At 50.4% G+C, this 27,734-nt stretch overlaps 8 protein-coding genes across 8 annotated transcripts; 2 read left to right on the forward strand and 6 right to left on the reverse strand.

Moving 5' to 3' along the window:
• Window positions 1–390: 390 nt before the first annotated feature.
• C8Q69DRAFT_508533 (major facilitator superfamily domain-containing protein) lies at window positions 391–2,247 on the reverse strand (the record flags this gene model as incomplete). Its single annotated transcript, XM_028632990.1, has 2 exons — window positions 391–1,760; window positions 1,842–2,247. The coding sequence occupies 2 exons, from the start codon at window positions 2,245–2,247 to the stop codon at window positions 391–393; spliced, it is 1,776 nt and encodes a 591-aa protein (XP_028483832.1).
• A 2,582-nt stretch (window positions 2,248–4,829) lies between these two features.
• Window positions 4,830–7,421, forward strand: C8Q69DRAFT_319239 (hypothetical protein). The gene has a single exon (XM_028627342.1). The coding sequence runs from the start codon at window positions 5,073–5,075 to the stop codon at window positions 7,170–7,172; it is 2,100 nt and encodes a 699-aa protein (XP_028483833.1). The 5' UTR covers window positions 4,830–5,072; the 3' UTR covers window positions 7,173–7,421.
• An 865-nt stretch (window positions 7,422–8,286) lies between these two features.
• On the forward strand, window positions 8,287–10,026 carry C8Q69DRAFT_319386 (hypothetical protein). Its single transcript, XM_028627343.1, has 2 exons — window positions 8,287–8,917; window positions 8,981–10,026. Exons 1-2 carry the CDS (start codon window positions 8,447–8,449, stop codon window positions 9,890–9,892), a joined length of 1,383 nt encoding a protein of 460 aa, XP_028483834.1. The 5' UTR covers window positions 8,287–8,446; the 3' UTR covers window positions 9,893–10,026.
• Window positions 10,027–10,121: 95 nt separating this feature from the next.
• C8Q69DRAFT_405083 (putative MFS sugar transporter) lies at window positions 10,122–12,446 on the reverse strand (the record flags this gene model as incomplete). Its single annotated transcript, XM_028628059.1, has 8 exons — window positions 10,122–10,303; window positions 10,435–10,630; window positions 10,765–10,843; window positions 10,932–11,243; window positions 11,326–11,407; window positions 11,490–11,820; window positions 11,933–12,283; window positions 12,351–12,446. The coding sequence occupies 8 exons, from the start codon at window positions 12,444–12,446 to the stop codon at window positions 10,122–10,124; spliced, it is 1,629 nt and encodes a 542-aa protein (XP_028483835.1).
• Window positions 12,447–14,623: 2,177 nt separating this feature from the next.
• Window positions 14,624–16,870, reverse strand: C8Q69DRAFT_404976 (hypothetical protein; the record flags this gene model as incomplete). The annotated part of the gene is made up of 3 exons (XM_028628056.1): window positions 14,624–14,837; window positions 14,907–16,068; window positions 16,189–16,870. 3 exons carry the CDS (start codon window positions 16,868–16,870, stop codon window positions 14,624–14,626), a joined length of 2,058 nt encoding a protein of 685 aa, XP_028483836.1.
• An 856-nt stretch (window positions 16,871–17,726) lies between these two features.
• On the reverse strand, window positions 17,727–18,463 carry C8Q69DRAFT_319477 (hypothetical protein). The gene has a single exon (XM_028627344.1). It carries the CDS (start codon window positions 18,258–18,260, stop codon window positions 17,835–17,837), a length of 426 nt encoding a protein of 141 aa, XP_028483837.1. The 5' UTR covers window positions 18,261–18,463; the 3' UTR covers window positions 17,727–17,834.
• On the reverse strand, window positions 18,101–20,627 carry C8Q69DRAFT_319489 (hypothetical protein). The gene is made up of 5 exons (XM_028627345.1): window positions 20,516–20,627; window positions 20,372–20,434; window positions 19,934–20,295; window positions 18,690–19,882; window positions 18,101–18,633 (listed from the first exon to the last, which is right to left on the reverse strand). Exons 2-5 carry the CDS (start codon window positions 20,395–20,397, stop codon window positions 18,415–18,417), a joined length of 1,800 nt encoding a protein of 599 aa, XP_028483838.1. The 5' UTR covers window positions 20,398–20,434; window positions 20,516–20,627; the 3' UTR covers window positions 18,101–18,414.
• A 1,923-nt stretch (window positions 20,628–22,550) lies between these two features.
• On the reverse strand, window positions 22,551–26,443 carry C8Q69DRAFT_529219 (hypothetical protein; the record flags this gene model as incomplete). Its single annotated transcript, XM_028633688.1, has 8 exons — window positions 22,551–23,348; window positions 23,405–23,691; window positions 23,749–23,790; window positions 23,841–23,857; window positions 23,908–24,071; window positions 24,133–24,208; window positions 24,271–26,354; window positions 26,422–26,443. 8 exons carry the CDS (start codon window positions 26,441–26,443, stop codon window positions 22,906–22,908), a joined length of 3,135 nt encoding a protein of 1,044 aa, XP_028483839.1. The 3' UTR covers window positions 22,551–22,905.
• Between the last annotated feature and the right edge of the window lie 1,291 nt (window positions 26,444–27,734).

Below are 27,734 nucleotides of genomic sequence, written 5' to 3' on the forward strand. Positions count from 1 at the left end.
TGGGCCATTTCTTCGACAACTATACCTACCTACTTACTGCCAACACCGTGTGCTGACGTGGTGGTCCTGACTCGGTCTGACCAAATTATCGCGAGACACCGGTTGAGTCGTCTGCGATATGCTCATCTTAGGAGGTCACCGTGCGTCCAGCAGAGAACCCAAAGCAGCAGGCCGGCTGCCAGAATACACACACGGAGCCTCATTCGTGCCAAGTCGGTAATACTCGGCCCCGGCAGCGTAGGAAACGGCCAACTACGGATGAAACACATGCCAACGTTTCGATCTCTATGCGAGACATACAATTGTATATTGTATACTGATATGCACAACCGCAATATCGTCGAATCATCGGAGAGAATAACGCCTATCTTCGTGAAAATGACCCATTGCTCATAACCCATATGTAAACGTGATTGCCTCGTCACCTCTCCGTAGGAAAGCTTCTTCTCGACTCATCCGCAAGAGCCTCTCTCCAACCCAGTGTCGGATTGTCGTATCCCACCAGGATCCTCCAATCACTGCAGCGCTCGGAATGTTTTCCATTAAAGATTCGTCCGCTCCGTGGTGATCTTGGTCGCTGCGCAGATCCTCCGACTTGCTGGCTTTGACGCGCGCTGCATTGAGCCGAATTAACATAAACTCCAAACCAAGGAACCCCAGGAAGCTGAAAACCACGAAGCCCAAGGTGACGAACAGCGGCACGCGATACTCATTGCCGCGCCAACGAGGTGCGAAAAGCAAGGCAGCAAGGACGCCGGCAAGGTTACCCCAACCATTAACACCAAGAATAATCGCTCTCTTGCCTGGCTGAGGAATGTTGCCAGACAACCAAGCCACAGTGAGGGGGCTGGGGACAAAACTACCACTGAGGAGCAAGCAGAGCGAGAGATACTGGGCCAACGCCTTGTTAGGCACCGAGGATGAGGACGTGAAGGACATGACCAAAGTCATGATCAGACCCAGAGCGATGAGACCAAGGCCGCAGAGAATGGGCAAGATGCGCTGCTGGGATCTATCACTTCCCTTGGAGAACAGATAGAGCGTCACCGCTGCGATCAGGAATGGAGGTACAGTCAGCAAGTTGCTGTACAGAGGGGAGGACAGGTTGAGGGATTCCACGACGAGGGGAAGGAATATAGAGAAAGAGGTTCCTGGAATGGCGGATGCAATGTTAAGTATGAGAATGGGACCAATCAGGGGGAGTAGTAGGATCGACGATAGGATGTCAGTCTTTGACAATCCGCTATCAGAAGTCACATCTTTGCTCGTCACCGTATGTTGACTCGTAGAGTGTGATGCGAGAAGACGGCTCTCCTCTTCGTCTGAAGAAGGCCGGAGGTGTGTGAGCTGTTCATGCCCAGTGGAGGCCTCAGAATCGGAAGGCTCTTTGTAATGGAATTGCTCCAAACCATCACGATCAATGCGAATGCGCTCATCTGCCAATATGCGCTCTTCCCTATTAAGAAACCACGCAGTGCCCGGACTCCTTGGTAGCCAAAAGAAGCCAATCAAAGCAACAAGCATCGTCAAGGCACCTTCTATCAAAAACAGTGTCTGCCATGGTCTCCAGCCGCCTGAGGGAAGACTTCCGGCATCGGTTCTATCATCTGGCGGAAAGCAATAGAAGACCACGAAAGCAAGAAAGCCACCAAGCGCTCCGGCCACCGCGTACTGACCATAGAACAGACCAAGACGGCGAGCAAACTCGTAACGAGTATAGAAAAGAGATAAGTAAGAGACCGTAGTTGGGTAAAAGCCCGCTGGTAACCAAAGTCAGCTAAGTAGTTCCTCACTGTTAAGGGGGGAACTAGCCGGTATACTAGAAAAAAGAATCAACCAACCTTCAAGACACCCAATCAAGATCCTAACCGTAATCAACTGCCACCTCTTACTGATCCAAATATGAAGCATCGTAAACAGTCCCCACAGTGCCATCACGGCCGGAACCCATCTGCCCATACCAAACTTCCTTCCCGCAGCTGCTCCAACGGGCTGCAGCGCAACGAAGAAAGCAAAGAAACACGCCACGGCGGTATTGAGATCTTTCGGATCCAGTCCCGCATCGCGGGTGAAGTGCGCCGTCTCGGCATTTCCGATGTTGGAGCGATCCAGCGAGTTGAGGAGGAAGAGCAGCGAGAGGAACGGCAGGAGGATGTAGTCGAGCTTGCGGATGACGTGCCGCTCGGTTACCTCGTGGAAGTGCGAGACATCTTCGAGTTCCGCTGGTTGGGTCAGAGTCGGTTCCATGGCTGGGCCTCGATAAGAGAAAGCCTCTAGCATACGATCATTCTATCCATGGGAGAAATGGCTTCATCTGGGACGTCTGGAGCTTGTTCTGAAGCTGATATCGTTACTCCTTAGTTGCGATTAGCGGAAGCTCGAGGGCGGTGAGAGCTCACCGGGCTGGGATAAGCTTGGCTGACTCCAGCGTGTTTTGAAGGACGTAATCAGATAATCATACTATCACAATAATGAAAGCAACATTGGAGGTGAGTGGAATGGAAGAAGCCAGCCGCTCAGTCTTCAGGTACTTCGCTAGCCTGGTTGACAAGCTCCCAGGAGAATTCTCCAATCAAGGGGCCACATATTCATCTGTCATCTACAGCAGGAAGCATTGCATCGAGACGCTGTACTAATGGGCATGCGCAAAAGTCATCAAGCAGCCGTCTGGGTCTGGAACGAATCCGTCATGGAGAGGACTCGAAGATATTTTTGGGCGGTAGAACTTGGTAGAAATCTTCGTGTCTGCTGCCGCTGTCCTTGAACCCTATATTCTTTCGCACCTCGAGTTGATTCTTGTCAATAACATGCCCGGCCATTCATATCAGCTTTTCTATAGATCAACTACGCAAGACACGAGACCAATAATAGAACATGTGACGTCAGATCATAGTATGCTTGACTGATCAAGATCGGTGTTGTCAGCATAACTGATAGACTTGGATATCAGGATGTTGAGCCGGCTTTTCATTGCCATATCGAAGGCGTTCCTATCTCCCGGGAATCGTGGGTATAGCATTTCAAAACGCGTAGAACAACCCACATGCAGGAGCAAATGCCCTTTCTTGTGTCCACCTGCGTGTATTCTGTATTACTTGGTGATGCTGGCAAGCATTCTTGCCCAGTTATCTGCCTTTACAAGAAAGATGATAACGGGCAAAACAATCAGGCTGTCACTCGTGAACCTAGCCAATGAGGATACTAGTCACACCCCAGTATCAGTATCTCGGATAGAAGCCCTGCTCGAAAATCAGGCTGACGGATATAGACGGGGGTGTTCGCACCGATTGCAAGCCACAAGGTGCGGGGAGCGCGGGAGCGGACCGAGGAACCAACAACCTAAACCCGCCCTCCGGTTCTCGGGCGCTTGAGAAGCAGTTCGTTGCCCTGGCGATGGAGATAGAAAAGAGGATCTAGAGTACGTACTGTTGATGTCTGCCAGGTTTGTCCGGTTTTACGGGGAAAAGAAGTACTCTAAGACGTGGCATCGTCCCTTTGGGGCTGATCCTTCGAGACGGTTGCACGAGCAGCGATGAACGGTGAGAGATTGGGTCCCTTGAGTCGATCACATCATCATGTCTACCGCCAGTAATGTGGCCGCCGTCACGTTTAACGCAAGATAGAAGAAGAAAACACGGTTGCATCCGGATAGCGAACTTGACAATGCATCTTTCTCCCTCGATTCCGAGTCGTGCAGATCGAAGGACACTCGTGGGATGCATGAGACCAATCACGGAATTGAGGCAGACATGGATGTCGTCCAGCCACAAAGTCGAGCCCTGCGTGGATGGCGCGTCCAAAGCTCCTGTAGATAGATATCTTTCGCAGAATAATCTGCACTGATCATTGGCATCTCATATTCAGCCTGGTCGCCGTCGTCTCCTCAACAAGCACCGGAGCCTAGGTTTCTGCTTCATCGCTCGATGAGGAACTGGGATGATTCGTGTGTCGTTCTCAAAGGCCCACAGAGCTGAGGCGGAGTATCGAGAAAGTAGTAACCCATGATGGCGCCTGTGATGCAGCTCCCACGACGAAGAAAGGATGAGCACGTTGTTGACGCTGTTTTCCAGCCTATCGCGGGCGTGGCGAAGTGGAAGCCAAAGCTTTTAGCGGGAAGTGAGCGCAAAGAGCAAAACCAAAACAAACAACTGCTCACCGATAGACGGCAGACCCCAATAAATCAATGTAATTAGGCTCCAATATTTAGTTCGATCGCAGTAAAAGGACACCTGTAGTCTTGTAGTTTATCCAGTAAGCTGTTCTAATAGCCCTGAGGACGCGTGCTTTGTAGGATACAGAGAGACTTCCCACGCGACGGGGAGGGGCGTCAAGGGACAGGGGAAGCGTGATAATGCTTGCTTGTTCCTATCACATCGCAAATCCGTAACATGATCAAGTATCAAGGCCGAGACTAGCAGCACAGGTAGATCCCGGCTTGCCGTGCAGCGTCAATTGAACGGTCACAGCCGTCCATTGAGGGCCGCGGGCGCCAAAAACTTTTAGAAGGGCAGCAGCTCGTCCATCGTGAGCTGTCACCACACCTCTTTTTCTACTGAACTCTCTCTCTGAATTCTGTCCCTTACCCATCCTCAGTCAATGGCTTTGATGTCAGTTGTAAGTACAAGCTCGTTACTGGTTGAATTCTTTGTCCCGCATACTTACCTCTTTATCTAGTAGTGTTATTAACGATCATCGCTGCATTTTTGGTCTGCATTGGGCCAGTGCACGTAACACCGTCTATCCAGTGCAGCGACCTCACTCCTCCGCACGACGACATCATTGCACTCCTCGCTTCCCCGCGTGTTGATAAGCATATCGGACCAAAATAACCTTATCTAGTCCTCTCTAGGACTTTTTAAGACTGATTCTGGGGATTCCAAGTGCTGGTGGCCACAGGCCCCGTGCCAGCCATGCTGGTCTGAACATGATCTCAGTCTATACAGAGACTCGATCCTAGGAAAAGAGAAGGATCAAGCTCGAGGGCCGGAGACACTGCGTGAGCATCTAGCAGTTTTGGCACCGATTGCCATCTCCATCTACGAAAATCTGGAAAGCTACGATCTACAACGAGAATGGATGGCCCCCCGCCTCCACCCCCACCGCCTCATGGCGCAAATCCAGGAACTACACATGGACAGTATCGGAAGTCCACAGACCTTCCGGAGGGACAATATGATATCTTTGTGATTCCTCCACACTCCGCGGGATCGGGATTTATCTACCTGCCATCTCTGCAATGCCATCGGAATAGCTTTATTGCTGGTGCCGTCTCCACACTTTTCGTGGTGGTCTCATGGTGGTCTCTCGAGCCAATCGTAAGATCTTGGTTTGCGACAACAGTCGCCAGTGGTGGATTTGGCGTTATCCTACTTATCATTGCCGTTGGCTTCCTCGGGTGGCTCTGGGGTACGACACAGGCGGAGAGTGGCGGCTCCAAAAGCTTTCCAGGACGTGGTCCAGGTCCGGGCCCTGGTGGTTTTGGCCCTGGAAGTCCTGGAAGCGGCAGCGGCGCTGGTCAATCTTCTGGTGGTGGCGCCCATTATTCGAATGGTCCCAATCAGGGGACATATCCAGGAGGTCAGAATTTCAACGGACAATTCCCTGGTGGCACGCCAAACCCCGGTGCGCAGTACGATGGAAAGCAACGTAGTGCCGGTCCCGAACCGACGAATGATCACAGTGCGTGGGAAAAGGCTCGCGAAGAACAAAGGAAGAAGGATGAATATGAGCGCTGGAAGCAAGCCGCAAAGAAGCGAAGAGAAGAGCAACTCAAGGAGCAACAGCGGAAGCGCGAAAAGGAAGCAAAGGAGCGAGAAGAAAGGGAGCGGAAAGAGAAGCTCGAGAAGGAGATTGCGGCGGCTAGGGAGGCAGCTCTCAAGGAAGCCAAGGAGAAGCTGGAGAGAGAAGTCGCAGAGGCCAAGGCCAAACTGGAGAGAGAGGCTGCTGAAGCAAAAGCCAAAGCGGAGAGAGAGGCTGCTGAAGCTAAAGCCAAAGCGGAGAGAGAGGCTGCTGAAGCTAAAGCCAAAGCAGAAAGAGAGGCCGCTGAAGCAAAAGCCAAAGCTGAAAGAGAGGCCGCAGAGGCTAAAGCCCGAGCAGAGAGAGAGGCTGCTGCAAAAGAAGCAGCGGCCAAAGAAGCAGCGAAGAGGGAGGCTGATGCGAAGTTCGCCGCCATGAAGGAAGCGGCCGCAAAGAAGGTCGCCGAACAGTTGGCCAGCGCAAAGAAGGCGACATCACCAGCTCCTGCGACTCCTGCTGGAGGATCACCGACAAAAGCAACCCCCAAAGCAGCCCCAAAGACATCGACAACCTCTTCAACACCGCGAACACCATCACCCAAGAAACCTCCGCAGCCCACCGCCAAAACAGCAACTGAGATAGAGGATGATGCCTATTCCTTTCGTCCATACGATCGACCCCGACGACCATACGCAGCCTCGTCTGTATATTCGGAGTCTTCATACGCTCCATCTCAGTCCACCGCGAGGACGACTCCGCCACCATCTGTTCGAGGGACGTACTCCACCAAGGACCCCGATAAGATTGTGATCAGGGGTGTATATACTTTCAATAATGCCTATATGAAGACCCCCATCTCGAAGTTAGTATCGGGAACAGGCTCAGTTACGGATGGTCTGATTTTACGCATCACAACCGAAGGCTTGTTCGTCGATGATGATGTGAGAGGAGTCCCTGAACGCGAATGGGACGTCAAGGCCTGGACGATGAAACTGGTCGAGGTATGGTGTCCCCAGTTAAGCGCAAACTCAGCGGCCCCTCAGAGTCCTTCCAAGTCCAATCCCTTCCGTCGGAGTGCAGCGCGGACGATCCCTACTAGTGAGGAGTCCGACGCGTTCCTTGCGAACCTGCTGAAGGTCTGCAAGAACACATGCCGTCTTGCCTCTGCTTCTGCTTGTTACAGCCAGAAAGGTAGCCATGTTGATCGAATGGATTCCGCACAGAGCTCCCAGATGCAGGGCTACCATGTTGTCCGCGCAAGCATCCGTGACCAGGAAGGCAAGAAGTACGTCTTTGTCCTGGAAGAAACTGAAGGATGGAAAGTCGCCATCGGACTGCAGCGCTTGCGACGAGGCAGTCAAGTCCGCGCGCTTGGCGTTGCCGGCCTGCCTCCCAACGAGATGAAAGCGATCCTGAATAACCTTCAATACGTGTAAATCGGACTCCTTTTAGGCTGTGGGGTTGTGAGGTTCCTGGAGCGCTTTGATTCCTTTCGGCGTTCAGGTCCTGTGCACATTATCTCGAACCATCTGCTTCATTTGCTTCGCTCATCATACCCTGCATTCTCGCATCAATCATTAGCGATGGTGTTTGATTGCAACCACGAATGTGGTGGCAGTATTGAATTTAGTGTGAGGAAGCATCTTCTTGCATATTCTGTTAATACATCCCTGATTCTTTTGCACGTTGAAACTACCGGCCACTCTGTATGTCTGGGGTTTATGTCTTTCGTTATGAGCCTATTATGTTTTATGATATGATTCCCTGTTGATTCAGTTTGTTTCCATGTTGATTTATTCCCCCTAGCTACCTGGTTGTGTTCCCAGCCACTCTAGTAGCCCCCAGTGTACATAATGTCTTTTGCAGTGACCAACTATCATTCCCGAAAGAGATGATGGCCTTCAGGCCCATACCCATGCAAGCGTTTCACGTACTTAGCCATTTCCCAATAGATGTCCAGAAGAAAAATGCGGTAGTGTACTGTTGTTTGTTAATACCTGGGCCCCGTAATGCAGTCGAACTATTTATTGTCAGAGAAAGATACCGAACAAGACGGCGAGGGATATGGTGGAGGAGCAAATAATACTAGTACCATGGCATGCTTCTCGACGCTCTCCGCGATCCCCAAACACACGCCGAGACATCGGAATGCGGCGGTGCCGATGACGTGCCTCATTCCGACCCGAGCTTCTTCTCCTTGACCTCACCATCTACTTAGTATCACAGCTCTCTTCTTGTTTTCTATCCATTTCGATGAATTCTTCCTTTCCCACCGCGCAGGTCCGTGGCGGAGAACTGTAGCTGGTCGTTTTATTCGGCTGCCTAAAACCAGCTCACCATCCAGACAATTCGATCTTAAGCCACACTCGGGGAAACCGTATCGCCTCATCGTCCATTGGTGCGAATAGTGCTGCCTGGCTCCTCGTGTTCATCGCATCACTGTACAACGCAATCACCCCTTCGGTGATAAATACTGTATATGCTTCACTACGTTTCTGTCTGATTGTCAACATTGCTGCTTCTTGTCTACCGCACTCTAGTGCAATCCAAATAACCAGGAATCAGTCGCATCGCCGTCACTAGGCTGTGAGAATTATTATAGTGTACAAGTCAAATAAGCTTATTGTATGTGCTACTGACCCGGATGCTGTGAGGTTTATTTAACGCACTAGACATCAGAGAATTCAATTTGACTGGGAGACTGCTTCAAATGGCTCCCAGAGGATATACGCGATTGCATCGCTCCGTTGACGGAGACGATATCTCTATTCAAAGCTTCACGGAGCCAAGTGTCGTTGGGGAACAGCATGACCTCGAGTCCAATTCAGGTGCAGAGGGCAGATCAGACTACACGCTCTCGTCTGAAGACACGAAGATTGATACTCCGTCTGGCAGCGAGAGGTCATCACTGATGGGGGACCTCCCACCTCACTACGAAGACGTCATCCCTGATACTGTACCTGTAGCTATAGAGGAGAAACTTGATGGCGCGAAACTCTCAAGCTTGCGATCTCATTACGAGCCTCGGGAGGCTCCCAGTGAGGGGTTCCCAGATGCGACAAACATTCGACAGCAGAAACGGAGGAGGTTCAGAAGAATCTGCTTGATTGTCTCTCTCAAGCTACTGGCACTTTCTACGCTTGTATTCTTCTTGCTTTCCTTTTCTGGTGTTTGTCGAATGGTAAGTCAAGCTGAATGTCCCGATGAGCTCGTATGATTCTTATATTGACTAACGCGGTTTCAGTGGCGTACTGGACACACCGGTAGCGCACCAGCAAAGGTGTCATCTGAGCGTGAAATAGTCATCAAGAAGGGCTCCGAGTCTATCTGGGGTCGCTGGCCACTCTATGACTTACTATCATTGTCTACCGACTCTGGTAGCATTACCGTGAACATCGACCCGCAACCTGCTGACCCGGAGCACCCGGACAAGCCGGCTCGCATCGTGCTCAAGAGCGTGTCCGGGTCCATCGTTGTGTCCTTCAGCTCACCACAGGCCGCTTCCATGCCAGAAGTGGACATGCAGATGGATGTGGACGAGCTGAAGGCAGCACCCGGAGATGATGCAGTTATCGACAAACACCGTGGGGGACATCGAAATGATGCCTCTTCCGGTCATCTCCCAGCTCGGCCTTATGAGCTGGAAATCCAGACCGTATCTGGAAGCATTTATGGCCGTTTCGTATTCTCCAAGAGTGCCAGCCTTCAGACTGAAAGTGGCTCCATCAATGGAGTCCTAATTCCGGTCGTCTACGACGACCTACCTTCGAACATCTCGCTCAGCACAGCAACTGTAAGCGGCCACCATCATATCCGCGTAACGGAGCCGTTCCTCGTATCCAAATCTCATACCACGCCTCAGAAGCACAGACGCGTGGTGGACCATGCTACTGCTTCGCACATCAGCCATGGATCTGGAAACATCAACGTTGCGTATCCACCATCCTGGGCCGGCAATGTCAGTGCCTCATCGGGGTCAGGCAGTATCCACCTCCACGGTAAGGGTCTGAAGATCATCGAACAGAGCAGAGGCCACGCAGTCGGTACCAAGGAGCCTTCTGATGATCAGGAACCTAGATGGTGGGGAGGCCAGGGTGACATGAAGGTATCCGTGGGATCTGAGGGATCGGGATCTGTTAATTTCGTCGTTGGATGATTGAGAGGTTAGGAACATGCCTTCTTTTGTCATGACACTCAACACCTACTATTATGAATGATACGCTTCAGCAGGGCTCATTACACCATGCCTTCTCGCCCTTGTAGTTTACATTTCCCGTCATTCATTAAGACCTTTGACTCGCCTCAATTCATCATATTGATTCTAATATTCGTTCAACGCTGTTACAGCGCCAAAAACAAGTAAGTAAAGTACTATCCATCACGTCCTACTTCGCCGTATCAAGATCAATTTCCACCTTCTCTGCATGCAACGCCCTTCCTTCACGTTCCAAATCCTTCTCCCCAAGAGGAACACGGACGTCCTCCACATTATCCCCCTTGGCTCCCCAATGCTTAATCTCCTCGTCCATCTGGATATACTGTTCTGGTCGGTGGAGTTGTGTTGCCACTGCAGAAAAAGCACATCAAGTTAGTATCATGCATGGATAAATCATCAAAATCCCCCCCCCCCCAAAAAAAATGAAGATAAGAAAAAAGGAATAAAACAACAATAACAAATAATCCTCAGGGAAAGCGCACCTTTATCCCACGCAACAACCAGCCCCGGATTACTCTCAAAATAACGATCGATATCCTCAAGGGTCCTGTTCGCCGTCTCCGGATAGAAGAGGTAAACGATAGGAATGAAGCTGAAGCAGATACAGGCCCAGATGATCCAGAAGCGCCAGCCGAGATTGGCGATGCCGGGGGGTGTTACTTGGACGACCATGTAGTTCTGTAGAAGGAGAAAGTTTGGGGTTAGGGTTTTATATACCTAATCTTGATGGGTGGATGGGATGGTATGTGTTTGGAAGAATGGTCGGATAAGGGATGGGGATTGGGATAGGGGAGAGATGCATGCATGCATACCATGATCCAATTCGCGGCTGAAGCGAGCGAGGAACCCTTTGTGCGCATTTCGAGAGCGTTGATTTCTGTTGGGTATAGCCTGTATTTCGCTCTTAGTTCATCGTAGTTCCGATTCCAATATCAAAATACGAGAGGCAAAAAACTACTAAGTTAGTTACTGCACTTACCACGGCACACCCAAAACACCCATTCCAAAACTCGCGAAAAAAACAAAGAAAAACGACACGGCCACAATACCCAATTTATACGGATCACCTTGTCCACTATCCGAAATCGCCAGACAGATAGCAATAATAACCCAACACATACAGCATGCTGCGGCAGAACACATGAAGATCCTTCGTCGGCCATAACGCTCGATAAAGAAGTATGCCATGCAGGAGAAGAAGAGGTAGTCGACGCTGCCTGCCGCAGCGAGGATGCGGGATAGGAGCTCGTTGATTTTCAGCGCGTTGATGAAGACGTAGGACATGTAGTAGCTGTTTTTTTTGTTTAGGGGGTGTTTGTTAGTTGGAGGGATGCTGTTTATGGTATGATATAATAAGGACTGGGTGGACGTACGATGTGATGTTGATTCCGGAGAGTTGATTCATGGATTGGATCCATGCGCCGAGGATCATTCGACGGAGAACGCCAGCGGGTCCTGTACATAGTGTATATAGATTAGAAATGATTCTAATAGTCATGATGAAAGATTGAAATCGAGGCAGGTATTATTAACTAACCTCGTCCCGTCAGTAACTGCCACCACGTATACGTGGTCATATGTTCACGGTCCAAAATATCCTTGATGATATTAAACTGCGCCTTGACAGATGGAGAAGTAACCGTCGCTCCATTACCCTCTAGCGCGGCAATGACCTCGAGAGCATCGTCATATTTGCCCTTTCGGATGAGCAGACGTGGAGAATCCGGGAGGAAAGGACAGAGACACCAGATCATAAGGCTGAAGAAGATCTGAAAGGCGAGTGGAAAGCGCCAGGCCACGCTGCCTTTGGCGAAGGAGAAGCCCAGTGTTAGCCAATTGGAAATAGAGAAGCCGGTAATGCAATTTGCCTGGTGAGAGAAGAGACGTGGTTAGCGGATATATGCTCTATTAATATAGTTTTGAAGGATAACTATAAAACGGTTCCATGAACCGATGCATCCACAACACAACCCAACTCACCATCTGAATTATAACCAGCTTCCCACGACTCCTCATTTTACTCGTTTCAGCCTGCCAAACACCCGCCGTGGCGGTATTCATCCCCGTACCTACTCCCGCAACAACTCTTCCTACCATCATCTGCGGCACGCCGTACGAAGCAGCCTGGATAGTCGCTCCCAGAGCAATAATGGTGCTTCCCAGCAGGATCTGTCGCGGACGACCAAAAACATCTCCTGTCCAGACAGTCGACATAGCACCCGCAAAACAGCCCAGGTTGTAGACGGATGTCATGGTGCTTTGCATGTTGGTCGAGGGATATCCCATTGTGCGGAGGAAGTCCTCGCCGATAATGACATTTCCGAACACTCCCTATATATATTATTATATGATCAGAGATGATTCGAGATGTACTCTGAGGTTTAGGAGATAAACGAACCTGGTCATAACCGTAGAAAACCAACACCGTCGACGCTGCGATGGAGATCCATACTGTCAATGCGGAACCACCACCACCGAGATATCTTCTCCCCATGGTGGGCTGGCGAAATACTAATTCGCGAATTTTATAGTAGATATCAAGAGCTGGACGCGATTGTAGTTCACCAAAAAAAAAAGGAATAGAAATAAACTCCTACCCAAGGTATGCGCGCAACCCCTCTAATATAACTACGTTGTACAGTACAAGCTCTCAATCCCAGTCCGCAATAATGATTGCAGCAACGGTCATGCCCTGCACCATCCCCAAAATGAAAAAAAAGGCAAGGCTAGAAAGTAAACTACGAATTATACTCCCCCGCATTTCGCTTTCCATTGTTCAGTTTGTATCGAGAAAATACCCCATCCGGGGAAAATGATCAGATCCGGGGAGGACCTATTAACATAGACCAAGCCCATTGCAGCGATAATCGAAGTAGATCACATCTTCCCCCACTATTCTCCCCCACGGAACGACTTCAGGCTATATTAACTAGCAGGTTGAAGAGTTAGTGCGATTGAGTTCGTTTCTATTCAATTGATTCCAGACGGAAAAGCGGGGGAGGAATCGCTCTCATCCCGCATCAAGAAAGCCAGCCACAAGACTTGAGGAAGATACCCTTGTAGAAAGCTTCAGCCTGTAGCGTCAATGCGCACGCTCAAGTGTCTTGCCAGTCTGGGACAAATCGGACGAAGGCCGAGTTGAGCATTGGTTTGAGGGGAGAAGTAGTTCTTGTCCCTTTTCTGACCTTGGTCTCCTAAGTAGGTACCTAGTACTTACCTAGGTATTCAATGAGCTAGTTCAACTTGACATTTTTTCCATCTACCCCAGACAGCACGAGGCTCCACTGAGTAAATACTACTCCATAGTCAATCGCCTGATGGACGATAAGTTAGGTGGTGATTATTTACCTTATACCGGACATTTTCACTTAGTTATGCCGAGGGATAAGTATACAGTAGCAGCAAACTAACCCCCTCGGCTCAGTAGCCGTGGTTGATACTTAAACCCCACGGAACATCGCCGACCATTCTCGGCTCAGGTTGTAGAGTATACTTAACTACTGTATTTGGTAGCGTCCTCATAAAGAGAGATAGATAGATAGAAAGATAGATCGCGATTCTTTGAAATATCTAGGATCGGAATACGAGATATTGGAGAGTGACGTGGAGTAGCTGCTTATGATGCCATTCTAGAACACTACGGGGTATTGATTGATCTAGAGTATTGACTACTTATGCGCCCAGGATCCTACTTAAGTGCAGGTGGCCCGCATGATAGTTACTATTCCGGCTAATTAATACTGTCTAAGACGCTGTCTCTCTGCGGAACGTCTTCTTTGATGAATATCTGGTCCGCAGGCATCATCGCATGTAAAATGACATACCCATTGTTTCGAGTATGACAGGCATGATGCAATCGGGCGTATAACATAGCGGATAGGTAGATCTATACTACGTCCCGATGCGCAATCATCTCTACCGCGCAGAATGCAATGTTTTAAACATGAGAATGGAACGAGGACGTGAAGCCATCGAGAACGTTTTGAATTGAACTGCATGGATTATACCTGCAGGCAGTAGTATGGACTTTTGGATTTGATTTTCCCATCAGCAACGGGACAGTCACAGTAGCAAGAAAACAACTGGATACACCCCCACAGCGTTCAACTGGTAAGAACGATCATGATATGATAGGATATGATATGATGATGATGATGAAAATAAACACCTGATTTTCCCGCCTCTATGTGCATGAACGGTACAGTGAGAAGGAGCCGCATGGGGTGATATCTCTCTATTGTTGAGTTTAGTTCGGGTTGCAGAAAAAAAAGAGAAGGGACCAAAAATGAAAACTGCACATGGTGATCACGTGACGCGTCGAATAATATGGCCCTGGGAAGAGGGAATCCAAAGGTGAAGATTGGGCGAGACAGAGAGAAGATGAGGACGGCAGTCACAATGGACAAAGACTGGGAACGCCCAGAGCGAGTGAAAGGGACGTCTCCCTGTCGATGACCAGACGACTAGACGGAAAGGAAAAGGAAGAAAGAAAAATAAGAAGCGCAGAAAAGAAGACATGACAGGAATGGAAAATAAGATTCAGCCTTTTCCGTAACCCATCGTCGTCATCATCATCTCTCATCATGCCATGGCCTTTGCCCCTTTCCACCGTCAAGGGCTTCGAACAGAACGTTTCAAGTCTCTTTCTGCACTCGTGGGTATCGGTATCATCTAGAAGGGAAATCCACCACCAAAGCCTCCGCGACTGGCGAACGGGTGACCTCCAGCCGATGCGAAGCCACCACCGCCGTTCATCATGTTGAAAAGAATGTTCGGGTCGATGGTGGTCGCGCCCATGCCACCACCCATGTTCGAGAAGCCGCCACGGCCAAACATGTCCGCAGGGTCCATGAGATCGTCTCCGTTGTCGTAAGAAGCACGCTTCCTGTACATACTGTTAGATCGCGGAACAAACAACAGAAAAAAGAAGAAAAAAAGTAAAGGAAAAACATACTGAGGGTCAATCAGCGTCTCGTACGCCTCTCCGATCTCCTTGAACTTCTCATCGCTGTCTTCCGCATTGCGGTTCTTGTCAGGGTGGTATTGGATGGCCAACTTGCGATAAGCCTTCTTGATCTCCTGGTCCGAAGCGTCCTTGGACACTCCCAGGATCTTGTAGTAATCCTTCCTTTGACTCTTCTTGAGCTCGAACTCGGCGTTGCGAATGTCCTCCTGGATGCCCTTCTCACCCGGATTGGCCTCCGCAACAGCCTTGTACTCCTTGACGGCCTCCTCCCAGTTGCCCGAAGCACCGTAGGCCTTGGCACGGACCTTCTGCGCCTTGAGGTAGGACGGGTCTATCCGCAGGGCCTCTGTACAGTCCCTGATAGCGTTGTCATACTCCTTCAGATTGATGTAGGCCTGCGCACGGTTCTGCAAGACCTTGGAGTTGACGTCCTTGTTGTCAGGATCGATCTCCAGAGTCGCTGTCCACAGCTCAATGGCCTTCCGGTAGTCGCGGGCCTTGAATGCATTGTTTCCTTCTTCCTTTGTCCGTGTGAGCTTTTGCACCATGCGGAGCATCTTGATCGCCTGCTTCGAGTCCGGATCCAGACTCAGGCACATCCGCAGATACTTCACCGCCTGGTCGTTGTCTCCCTGACCATAGAAGGCACGTGCCCGTAGCAGTAGAGCATCTGGGTCTTGGTTGTTCTCCCTCAGCAAGCCGATGGCGATGTCCTGAGCCTTTCCAAAGGCATTGTCATTGCCCATCTTCAGATGCGCCTCTCCGGTCAGCAGGGCCCACTTTCGTGGCTGCTTGACACCCGTTCCCAGACCCTGGCGGGCCTGATCCAGACAGAACATAGCCATCGAACCTCCCTTCTCGTTCCTCAACGTTTCCTCCGCCTGTGAGATAAACCGCAGCATCTTCTCGGCAGGAGCTCTGTCAGTGGCAGACGCCGGTGGCTGCACCCTGGAGAGCACATCGAGAGCGTCCGCAGGGCGTCCCAGATACGTCAAGATCCTGGCCAACCGATGCATGATCTTGGGGTTCGTCGGATCCAGCTCGTGCGCCCGTTGGCAGTCCTCCAGGGCTTCCCGGTATCGGGCCGCAGAGAGGTAAGCGGCGGCGCGGTTAGACAGGTATGCGGACGAGTTGGGGTTAATCTCGATAGCTGTTACGGTAGGAGCGCCGTTAATATCCGCTTCGGAAAGGAAGGGAGAGGAAAGGAAAAGGAAAAGAAAAGAAGAAAATTCTGCTGGATTTCAGCAACCGCAGCACGAGGCAAACCTACCTTTATTGTACTCCTGAATGGCACGGTTGTAATCGCCTGCCTTGTAGAATTTGTTCCCCGCCAACTTGAATGACTCCGCGTCCGGCGCTGGAGGGCTCGACCGGTGAGGCGGGGGAGTTGGACTTCTATCTTCCTGTGCGGGACTGGCTCCATTGGGAGTCTCTCCAGAGGGCGATGTGACGGGAGCAGTATTGGACGACGAGGGGCTCTCCTCGACGTCCATCGAGCTCCGCGCATCTTCTCTGGTAGCCATGGCCGTGAGGCGGCGAAGCTCGTCGGGCGGTAGGTTTAGCGGATGAGAGTCTTGGTCCCGGTGATCCCGTGCAGAGGAATAGCGGCGCGAGATGGTGAAACTGCGTTTGTTGGAGGTGGTCGACGAGGAGCGACTGTGCTGGAAATAATCGCGGTGCGAGACAGACTTGGTGGGCGATTTCCGCGGCGACGTTGAGGTGGAAGACGACTTTCTCGGCGAGCCGGTGGGCGACGGCCGGTATTCGGGCGACTTGGGCGGCGGCGGCGGAATCACAATACGCTGGGAGAGGGGGTCGATGCGGTCCTTCTTGTCCTTAACGCGCTCGCTGGATGTCTCTCGCTCTCTGGGCTGACCTTTCTCTTTCTCTTTCTCCTTGGTCTTGGTCTTGTGCTTGTCGGGCGATTTGGAAAAGATATGATTGAGCACCATGAGGAGCTTTTGCGGGTTGCGGGATCGAACTACGACGAAAGCGGTAGAAGGATCGGGGTCTAAGCTTCGCTGAGAAAGCAGAGAAGGGCGAAAGGAAGAGGGAGAAAGAAACAAGAACAAAGATGCCAGCAACAGAGCACAAAACACAGCACTCAATAACACGGCAGGATGGCTAGACGTGGTTTCTTCGCGACCGGAGAGACAGCAGGCCCATTGTGGATGTGGGAGTCAGGATGCGAGCGAGCAGAGCACGAGAAGAAAAGAAGAGAGAGAGAGAGAGAGAGAGACCACCCACCACTCTGGAGCTGGAGGTTCTTCTGATCGTCTTTTTTTGTGTCGGTGGAGCTACCAGCAACAAGAGACAAAAGAGCTGATGGGCAATGCCGACTGTCGCTCGTCAACTTCCCTCCGGGGAGCGCGCCCGGTGGCCGTTAGTGAGCTCACCACTGGGGCCGAATGGGCCTGCGCTGCCCATGGTGATCGGCTTAGCGTCTGCGCTGCTGGATAAATAGAATCCTATCGATGGCTGTTTTGCTCCCGCTGTGCTTCCTGTCTGGTTGGTGCTGGGTGTTTTGCATGAGCCGTGATCATGGACAACCTGGAGGATCTACTCGACCGGCCAAAAAGAAGAGCTGGCTTCCCAGCCACCACGATCCCGACCTTTTTTGTGATGGCCTGAGATGAGTCTCATGATTCTCATCCCTCACTGGTGGAGACGATGGATCAAGTCCGTGCTGACTTCGAGTAGAAATTATCCTATCGACCTAGCCTGCCTTAGTTGCTCCCCATTGTTTATATTGCCCCTCGCAGTTGGGGCTGGTGATAACAGAGTTGTATACGCAGTCTGGGAGGCTCCCGACACCTTCATACAGCTTAATATAGTTGATAGATCATAATTCTGGTGTACCATAGACATGTGGTCGTAGTATCTAAGAAGAGTGCTGGATATACTGGATGCAGATGCTTAATGACTGTATTTCTTCCGCACAGAGGCGCTTATCCTCTTCCCGTCTTGAGCACGTGTCTCTGTATACCGCTCTATGAAATCCCAAAAGTCCGGATGGACGTGCACTGGCCTCGATCTCTGTTGTTTTTCTGCTAGTCCGGTCCTTCCGGCACCGCCCAACTGAGGCCTGTTGATGCTGAGTGCAGAGGTTGGGCCTATGGCCTTGCTCTGCAGGGAAATGTAGCTATGTACCGCCGTCCTGGATACGTCCGAAGTAACCAGTCTGCGTCGCCCTCCTGTATTGACATGACACTCCGTAGAGCGGGGTGCAACTGCTGCATTTTCCGCACGAATTAGTGCGGTTCGGACGCATCTATCGGGTCTTATCGATACAATAATGAGTAGCGGATAGGAGAGAAACGATGCAGCAAGAATGGGATACATACTACGGTGGTATTTTAAATCGATCAATCAACTGAAAGCCCTCGAAACTGCGTCTCGGGGAAATGGCTATGATAAACATCGTAGATTCCAAGGGCGACCATGGCAGGTCGTGGCCATCACACGGTCCTGTCAACCCTTTACATATATGCAAGCGCTAAATCATGGAAGAGATGGTATGCAGAGGAGAGACGGTCTTCACGTTCGACAGGGCGCTCTCCACGACAGCTGAAGTCGCCGGCGCAGGATGTGTTGTCGCGGCATCCGTCCGAGGCGGTGCTGGTGTTCCCGGTCTGGGACTCGCGGTCGCCGTCGACGGTCGGCCGTTCTCACGACGCCGTTTGGGAGCGTCTTTGATTTTGGGATGGGAATGGCACTGGATGTACATATGAATTTAGCCACGGGAGATCAACGAACCGCGCGGGAACGAACCTTATATGCATGGCGGAACCACGTGGTGCCCTTCTTCTTGCTGCTCACCAGCGCAATCCATTCCCCGCAGCTGCCACACAGTCCCTCCCAGACGTCTGCGTTGCCTTCCATCCGCCGTGTTTCTCGCGGTGGCTCGAAGGCCTGGCCGGTGGCTGCACTTACTCCGTGGGTGAAGCTCTTGTCGTACCAGAAAGCAGAGTTCTTCAGCACCAGCCATCGCCCCGGCTTGCAGATACCACACCATCCCTCCCGCTTGTTGCCATGGCCCCGAACCCATCGGGGTGTATACAGGTCATTCTCGAACCGTAATTCCTGTTCATGCGGCACCAGATCGGGGTCGTCCGGGTGGAGATCCTCCGGCGGAGGGGGTACCTGCTCCTCGCGGAGAGGCCCTAGAAGATCAGGAGGCTCGAATAGACTGGCGTAATGATCGAGACAATTCCCGTGAGGATCCGCACTGCTCTGTAGAGTTCGAAAGGGGCCCTGAGACAAGAGTCGGAGGGGGTTAGGAACCCGATTATCAGAACTGGATGGCAACAGGAATGCGCGGCGGTGGAAACGAGCTGGTGAGGACCCGAGAACTGGCGGCGGAGCGAGATTTGACGGAGGCAGGATAGTATTCGATGTGACTGAAGGAACAGAGTACTTTGGGACGTTCGTTGCACGGTGGTAGCTTTCGGAGCTGGGGTATAGGAGAGGCGACGACCTGAGGACGGGAGACGGTCCGTAGGAACCTGTAGACCACCTCTTCCGCCCTCCATCCAAAGTATATGGAGCGGCCCGCATATTGGGTCGTGGGGACGGGGAGGCTTTCCCGCGACTACCTGTCCTGGACGACTCCGTTGGAGGATATCGGGGGGTTGGAACGGGAGAAAGGACATTGGACGAAAGAGTCATCGAGCTCCTCGGGGTATAGTCAGCCGGATACGGTAATGGGTCCGGATATGATGACATGTCTGGCACGTCTATTGAGCCACCTCCGACGCTGGACATGGAGAACGAAGATCCAGAGAAGCGTCGGGTATCGTCGTCGGATTTGAGCAACTCGTGTTCCGGCTCAGGAGGACGGCCTCTCACATTCACGAGTGAATGGTTCTCATCCGCAGGGAGAAGGTTGTCTGGAAACGTCCCTACATCGGTTTCCAAACTCGAATAGTCTAGAGAGTGGTCTGCGGGTTTCTGTTCGTGGAAAGCTATATCATATCAGCGATCTGTAGTCCAATAATCTGACAGGAAAAGCATACAGCGGTCGACTGGATTTTGTAACAAGTCATTGACACTATTCATCTCTGGAGGTAATGAGTAGTACTGTGGAAGGTAGAGGCCATATGTGTTCCACGATAAGGGTCGGCCATAATTCGTCGTATATGTGGGCGCATATGTCCGCGCAGGAGGAGGTGCTCCAGGGTGGCCTGCAGCCGGGTAACTTTGCGTTTGATAACCTGGTGGCCAGACTCTGATTCCTAATGCTTCCATCGTAGTCGCTGTTGAAATTTGATTATCTGCGTTGGGTCTCCCTGTTGCGCGCGTGCTTCCGTGTATATCTGGTGTGGAAGCGAGACTCTGCGACTCAAACGACGTCTCCGTCGATGGTGACCACTGGCTCCTGGGATACAGTCAGTCCTCCCACCTTGACATTCCCTGCGCAAATACTCCGCGCGTCCGGGTGTTCCTCAACATACCGCCGTAATGTATTATTATAATCCATTTAGACTCTGGAAGCCTCTGGTTGGCATGAAAGATTCCTGCGCTTCCATATTAGTTATAAGTGCTGTGGACAAAGGTGCCCCGCAATCGCCATGTCGGATGCCTAGAAAAGCACTTACTAAAATGATATTTGTATCGCTCGTGGCAGGGTAACGACTGGACAGGTCTTCCAATACCGCGGATGAAAATAAAAAGAGAAAAGAAAGAAAGAAAGCTAGAAAGGGCGACGAATCGAAAAGACAGAAAAAAGAAGCCTGCTGGACAACGAAAAAGCCTTCGTTATATCACCGCAGGACTGGAAATAGAATCGAAAAGAGGAGCCAGCTCCCAGGAGACGAAGTGAAAAGGGTAAAGGGAAAAAAAAAAGAGTATGAATTAGACTAAATATCAAATGGCATAACTATTTTAGTGAGCGACACGGCGGCCATATATTGTAGGGAAACGAAAACAAGAGACGAACCGGTCAGAAAAAGGCAAGAACAGGAACGAGTCAGAGAAAATGGGGTATATAGACGCCGCGAGCGTTCCATACATGGCCCACGACAGAGGCTCGAAAGAGAGGCCCTATCACAACAATGATCCAAAACAGGCAAGCCAGGGTCTCTGCTACCCAGGTGGGCAATCCAGGGTTCACGAACATCGTCAAGGCTCACATCCTCGACCAATCTTCCAAATGACTCGATGGCCTCACCGAAACACTGGGGCATGGGTCTGAAGCTAGACCCGCGCCTTGAGGGTTTGATATCAGGCCAGCGTGGAAGCGAGTGTATCATATCATATCATCGAAGCCCGGGGACCGGAACTCTCGAGGAAATAAGCGCTACATTCCATCAGTAGTGAGCAGAGCCAACCCCTTGGGCGGTGTACAGTGGTTGTGCTCCGGGAGAAAGCTGAAGCAAACCGTCTCCTAGAGTGCTCTTCTTTGGGCAATGATAAGTTCTCTGCTCTCTAGCTTAAGCGCCCGTCGCAGAACCAAGCGCACCAGCAAAAGCCCAGGCCAAAGAACAGCAGCGAAACTGTCATAACCGAGGCGTAGACCGGAAATAAGAAAACTGTCCGGTCATAGCTAGCTGCTATTTTCCGTTGAGGCGTAGCTGCTGGGCAGGCACAGAGGAGGCTTGATGAGAAAAGAATCGTTTCATGATCTGGCCGGAAACAAGCTTCAAACCGCCAAGACATCCTGAGACGGAGTCAGGAACAGCAGCAACAGCCGGGGCCGCCGATAACTGACTAAAACTCAACGGCGAACTAGGCAGATCGTCGTGAAGCCGGAGGAATTCCTGATCTTCTTGGTAATCACCGTTAGCACTGACGGCTCTTTTTCTCACGCCTGTTTCTCTCCTTTGCAATGTCCTTGGCATCGTTGGTCTCGTCTTGCATATCGGTAGGAGGGACCTGTTCTCCAGGTCAGCGGCAACTGCACTAACTATCTTGTGGAGAAAAACCGTTGCTCAAGGCTAACCACAGTCGTTGCGAGGGGAATATGGACCGTGACCTTTATTTCCCCGAAGACAGCACTCTTTGAGTTTGAGCAGGCCAAAGATACGAGCTCTCGACGGAACAAAGTCGGGAAACATGCAGTAGCAGAGCCGAACTCTTGCATAAGCCCACTCAGAACATCGATCGAGAAAGTGTTCGCGTGGGCATGAAACCACGCTAATCAAATTCGAATGGTCAGTGTGTCGGTGGCTCCCCTAGGTACAGTACATAAGTACAGTACGAAACCTCTCTACGGAAGCAGGCCAAGCAACAACCAGAGAGTATATATGAAATACAGCTTGGGGCTAGTCTATGGTTAGCATTTCCAGGGCGGATGAAACTCCAAGACTTCATAGAGCCAAAACCGTCCGAAAGATACTGATCTGCGCTCTCGTATCTGTCTGTCGGGCTCTGCTAGCTTGCCAACTACTCCGGAGTCCGTAGATGATTTTCCAACTCCATGAAGATCCAAGTAGATAGACTACAAGGCTCAAGCTAAGGAAATAAGTCGCCGCATTCTCACAAGCCGCCGGCAATGAGGCACGGGCACTATGTATCCGCATTTTGGTATTACGCGCAGCGCACAGCCTCGAGACCTCAATGCTGTGGCGGTGGATTGAGGAAGTACTAAGAACAAGCAAGCTGGTCTGGAGATACATAATTTTGTTTGATAGAAGTGGCATCACTTATCATTGAGTGACTATCGAGATCTACTACCTAGACGAGCTTTCAACACCGTACCAAAGAACCCAATGAACCGGACCTTGATGTCATTCGATCGACATAATACAGGCTATCGTAGCACAATACATAACAGTCTGCAGGCCAGGAGAGGTGACTCAAGAAGTAATCTGAACTCACATGTTTGCCGTATGGCACAAAGGCGGAGGTCCCGTGGAGCTCCAACTTTTTTTTTCTTTTTTCTTTTTTTTTTCTGTTTTTATTCTTTTTCTGGTCGCCAGCGTACCACCTGAAATAGAAGACCAGATGCCTCGAGAATTCAGGTTGAATTCAGACCACTGCTTCCGATTTAGGCTGCGTCTTCCACCTTGACCGAGACATGCTCTTCGGCCTCCACGCAACCGCTCAGCACATCCATGGCTGACGTCGAATCGATATTCCTTTGATCAGCGACGTCTCCTGAGTGGCCACGTGAAGCGGGACGCTGTAAAAGCTTGCTGTTCAGATCAAGTTCATCTTGCGCCAGTTTTACGATACTGGCTATCTCGGATTTAATCTCGATCTGGGTTTCGTTGAAGGCTGCGAGCTGTGGAGCCACTATAGCCGCATAGTAATCACGCCAGATGTTTTCGAGGTGAGTCCTGATTCCATTCGTGATATTATCTTGAATGGATTTTATCTCCCCGAGAAGGGACTCGGCGGCCTTTTCGGCGCTGTCGTCGAACATATAGTTCCGTGCATTCTCGGTCTTCACTTCCATGATCCTTCTCATTCTTTGGAGACTCCCCGCGCCTGCGGAACAGGTGTCAGTTATGATACCAATCGAAGGACAACGACATGATACTTACCTCTCTGTTCAGTACACTGCTCGTACGCCGACTCCATCGCTTCTGCGATAGCTGGAGTGAACTCTCGACTGACTCGTCTCTGCAGGTCCTTGAACGACTGAGCCGCTGAAAGAAACAAGACGCCCAGAGATCTGCGATAATTGTCATTTTGCGTCGTCAAGATCGTCCGGTAATGACCAGTAACGACCTCGTTTCCGTGCATCAGGGAATTATGAAAGCCCTGGAGGAGATTCTCAGAGCCTGACACAGCCCGACCCAGCTGGTCTGGAAGATTAGACTGGAAAGCCCTACGTCAGGGGAAATCGTTAGTAGTATAAATATGCATGCTGATAGAATATTCTTACCTCTGCCAGGAAGGAAGCAGATCTCTCAGCATGGGGTCGCATCTATACCATCAGCAAGGTATACTGAAAACCCTCGAAGACAATCTACTTACAGTTCTTGGTTCCAGTCCTTGACGGGGTCAGTGTCACAGGAATCAATTTCGGTCGGTATAGACTTACAAGCTTTCGATATACGCCCTGAAGGACACCTGATCGTCTACATATAGCCCTGTAGGTGTTCCACCTGTATCCCGGGATCATCTGACCGCCCCGGCCTGTATGGGGTTCATTCCAACGATGCACGACAGCCATCGCTTTCGAACGACCACGAAGAGCTGCATGTCCTAGCATATCAACGAGTTAGATACTGTTCGACAGTAATATATGGAAGTTAGGATAACAAACTCAGACGCTGGAAAACATGTCCTTCAAAAGTGTCGAGCTGCTCATCGAATAATGATTCTATCAACGCCACCAGAGCCTAACAATCGGAATAATATGAGTTTTTGCTTTTGAACAAGAAGTGGAATAAGCTTTACTTACTTTCTTCAAGGCGACGAAGTGATTTTCGAGTTCGCTCTGAAGCTCGATCCTCTTCTTCTCCGAGACCTCCGACGACTCCCTTTGGAGCGCCCAGAGATTCAATGACTGGAACAACTGTGAAATGCCTCGAAGTACGTTAAGGCAGGATGACTTCCTCGCCGTGTCTGCCAGAAGACGACAGTGTTTCTGCAGTTGTGGGATCTCCGTGTCGGCCGGGTTGTTGAAGCCCGGAATCAAGGAATCCCTCCGCAACCTTCCAGAGACCTTCTGATAGCCACGAGAGGAGACGCAGAACACTGGAAGGTTTCTGCCCAGCTTCTCGTAGTCACGGATCTGGATTTCAGGGTCAAAGTTGTCCGGGTCAATTGCTTCCAACTGTTCGTCATCCAGTTCCTTCAGCCCGGTTGCGAAGTCCCTACGGATAGCACCCTTAGAATATTCATTCCTGGCTCGGATACACTCAATATTTATGAGACCTTGTATGGCCTCTTCAGACATGAAGACATCATTCAGGGCTCTCTCTTTTTCTTTGATCTGCTGCGCCAGATCATCCCTCTTAGAGACCAGCTCATCCCTTCTGCTTTTCAGCTCTTCAAGTTTGGAACTGACGTCGGATTCTGTTAGAGGGCGTAGTCTCTCTGGGGCTTCGGTGACTTGATTGAGTTCGGTTTCTTCTCCAGTATCTCCCCCATCGTCTGACATGGCCAGCTCGTCGTCGGAGTCATCAACTTCTGGTCTCTTTCTCTCCGGCGTATCGCCGCGGCCTCTCTTTCGTTTGAGCGGACTTGAGAACTCCATAGGAGGGTATACCTCCTCTCCATCACGAGATGTCGCAAGAAGTTCCTGCCATGCTACTAGCTTCTCGAAGGTCTGCGCCAACTCTGTCGTGACAGAGTCGGCAATGGTCTGAAGTTCTTCAATCTCACTTTCTAGTAAGTCGCGTTCTATTTTCTTGGTTTCAGATTCTTCTATGAGGCCGGTGAGCTGGAGATCGAGAGACTCATGAGCTTCGGTAGTGCTGACGTCGTCTGTCTTGGTACAGATGAATGTGATGGACTCAAAGGCAGAATCCATCGCCAGCTGCCTCTTCATATTGTCTCCAAGCAGCTTCTTCGCAATGGCATCATCTACAGCCCGGGTTATCGGGGCGACAACCCAATGCGCTGAGCACTTCTTCATGTATTCTTCCGCAACGGCCACACGAGCAGTATTGGAGTCCTGGACTCCTGGCAGGTCGACGATGACCGCTCCTGTGGACAATGCATCCGCCTTCACGTATATCTTCACGACCCGAATCAGGGGCCACCATTCCGGTTCATCTTTCTGGGCTTCCTTTTTCTTCCCTCTTCTTTTCTCCTTGCTATCAACGTAGCTTTTGAGTCGCTCGTAGAACTTCTTTGGATTTTCCTCCTCAAATATGAGTGTGGTTCCGAACGTTTCTGTCAGCTTCGAGTCATTCAACAACTTCTCAACAGACGACGCAAGGATCTCTTCCCTGCTGAGCGAAGGATAAACCGCCTTGATCTTGTCAAGCGCCATAGCAACCTCCGAGTCTCTCGGGAGACTACTATCATGGACAACATCTCCGCTGCTGTCGCTGAGGTCCTGGAACAAAATCCTCAGCTCCTTTTCCCAAGCATCGCGCTGAATAAACTCAATGCGCGCCTTGTATCTGCTCACGCCGTCATTATACGAAACCTCCGTGGCGACGGCAGTACAAGCGCGCAGACAGTTCGTCGGGACGAGTCTCTCCTCATCCACCAGCGCATTTATCAAGGACGATTTCCCGGCTCCGGTGGTTCCAATGATGCCAATGACAAATTTGGTCTTGTCTGTGGTGTTGAGGACCTTGGCGATTTCGCCCTCCCAGTGTTGGTCACAGGTGCCGTACTTTTGAAAGACTTCGCGGAGGAGCTCGATTGCCTTGACGCCTTTCTCGATGGTTGTCTCTAATTCTTCGACAGAGTAGGTAATCTGAGCATCTTCACGATTATTCTCTTCATGAAGGACTTGAGAATTTGACCTTTGTGAAGACTGTCTCTCGTGCCTGTCGCTGCTTTGTTCTTGTTCTCTAGAACCCTGATCTTATTTGTTGAATCAGTATCAAAAGTGACTATATGGTGAAACGTCAACAAACGATGGAGAACTTACTCAGAGCAGGATTCGACTCCATGACGGATTTTAGAGATAAATCCCTCCACGTAGCAAGATACCTCCGTTACACGATGTGTGTATCGTTACAAGTAATGAATATCATGTAATATCAGAGGTGTGAGAGAGATGATGTGGATTAGAAGTGAGTAGACGAGTGAAGACGGTCCACAGCTCTTCCCACCAAGAATCGAAAGAAAAGATGAAAAATGACTATTCCCCAAGAGCAGAAGACATATACAAGCCAAATATGATAACTCTTGAAGGATATTCAGACACGTCAACAGTAAGAGTAGACTTGTTGACAAGTGAGCTAGGTGGAGTGTGTATGCTGTTGTTGTTGTGTTTTGAATCTGATCTGGGTGGCAACCATGTGCTGGTCGAACACACGCTGGTCATTCTTTGTCTACATCACCTAAAGCGTCGAAGATCAGATGATATGAGTGTTCATAGAAGAAAGAAAAGTTGATACAGAATTGTAAGTAAGGTATGATAGAATGGATTATTATCAAAAGTGAATCGAATGGTTTCAGAGTAACTAGTCTCGGAGGGCAGAGTACCATATGCTGGTCCTTGAGAACCATCGTATGCTATTCTCCTAGTGCTCTCTCTCTCTTTTGTAGGAAGATGAGGGGTTTTTTAGTAAAAATTCACAGGACTTGCTGAATGATAAGTGAAAAATTCAAACTAGGGTAGGTGAATTCTTCGAGTAATCGACGCATCTTATCACTCATGCATGTAACTTCGAAAGAAATTCACTCCAGAAGATATAGCCACCCGTAGACCCTCACTAGTTAACAGTGAATAAATACTATGATCTCGAACCATGATATTAGTTATCAGTGGTTAAACCGTAAAGACGAGCTCCGTGTTAAGATGATAATAAAAGGTCTAGTTTCGAATAGCGGAGCATTTGGACATGGCCAATTCATCTTCTGAGAAACCAAGATTTAAAATAGAAATAAGAAACATACTTCAGGATCCCTGGCTGACTTACCCATCGATGGAGCGTATGTAAGATTCATGGAGGGTTCTTTATGGAATTTGCTGCCTCTCTCTCGAAAATTCTCTCCGAGTTCGGTTCGGAACCTTGACCACGATGGCGAGGGTGGACTTCGTATACGAGACGAAACGAAACGAAATCCCTCCCTCCCTCCCTAGATCTCCAATGTACAGTGGGGAATTGGCACTATGGTGAGAATAGAATGTGCTGCGCTGCAATTGCCATTGAGGGAGAGATACCTCCATGAGTCAGTCTACGGCGAACTTTGAGAGCCTTGGAAGTGGGTTGGTTGGACCGGAAATAATAGACA

The sequence above is a fragment of the Paecilomyces variotii genome (genome assembly GCF_004022145.1).
Source record: "Paecilomyces variotii strain CBS 101075 chromosome Unknown C8Q69scaffold_8, whole genome shotgun sequence".
Taxonomy (NCBI): Eukaryota; Fungi; Ascomycota; class Eurotiomycetes; order Eurotiales; family Thermoascaceae; genus Paecilomyces; species Paecilomyces variotii.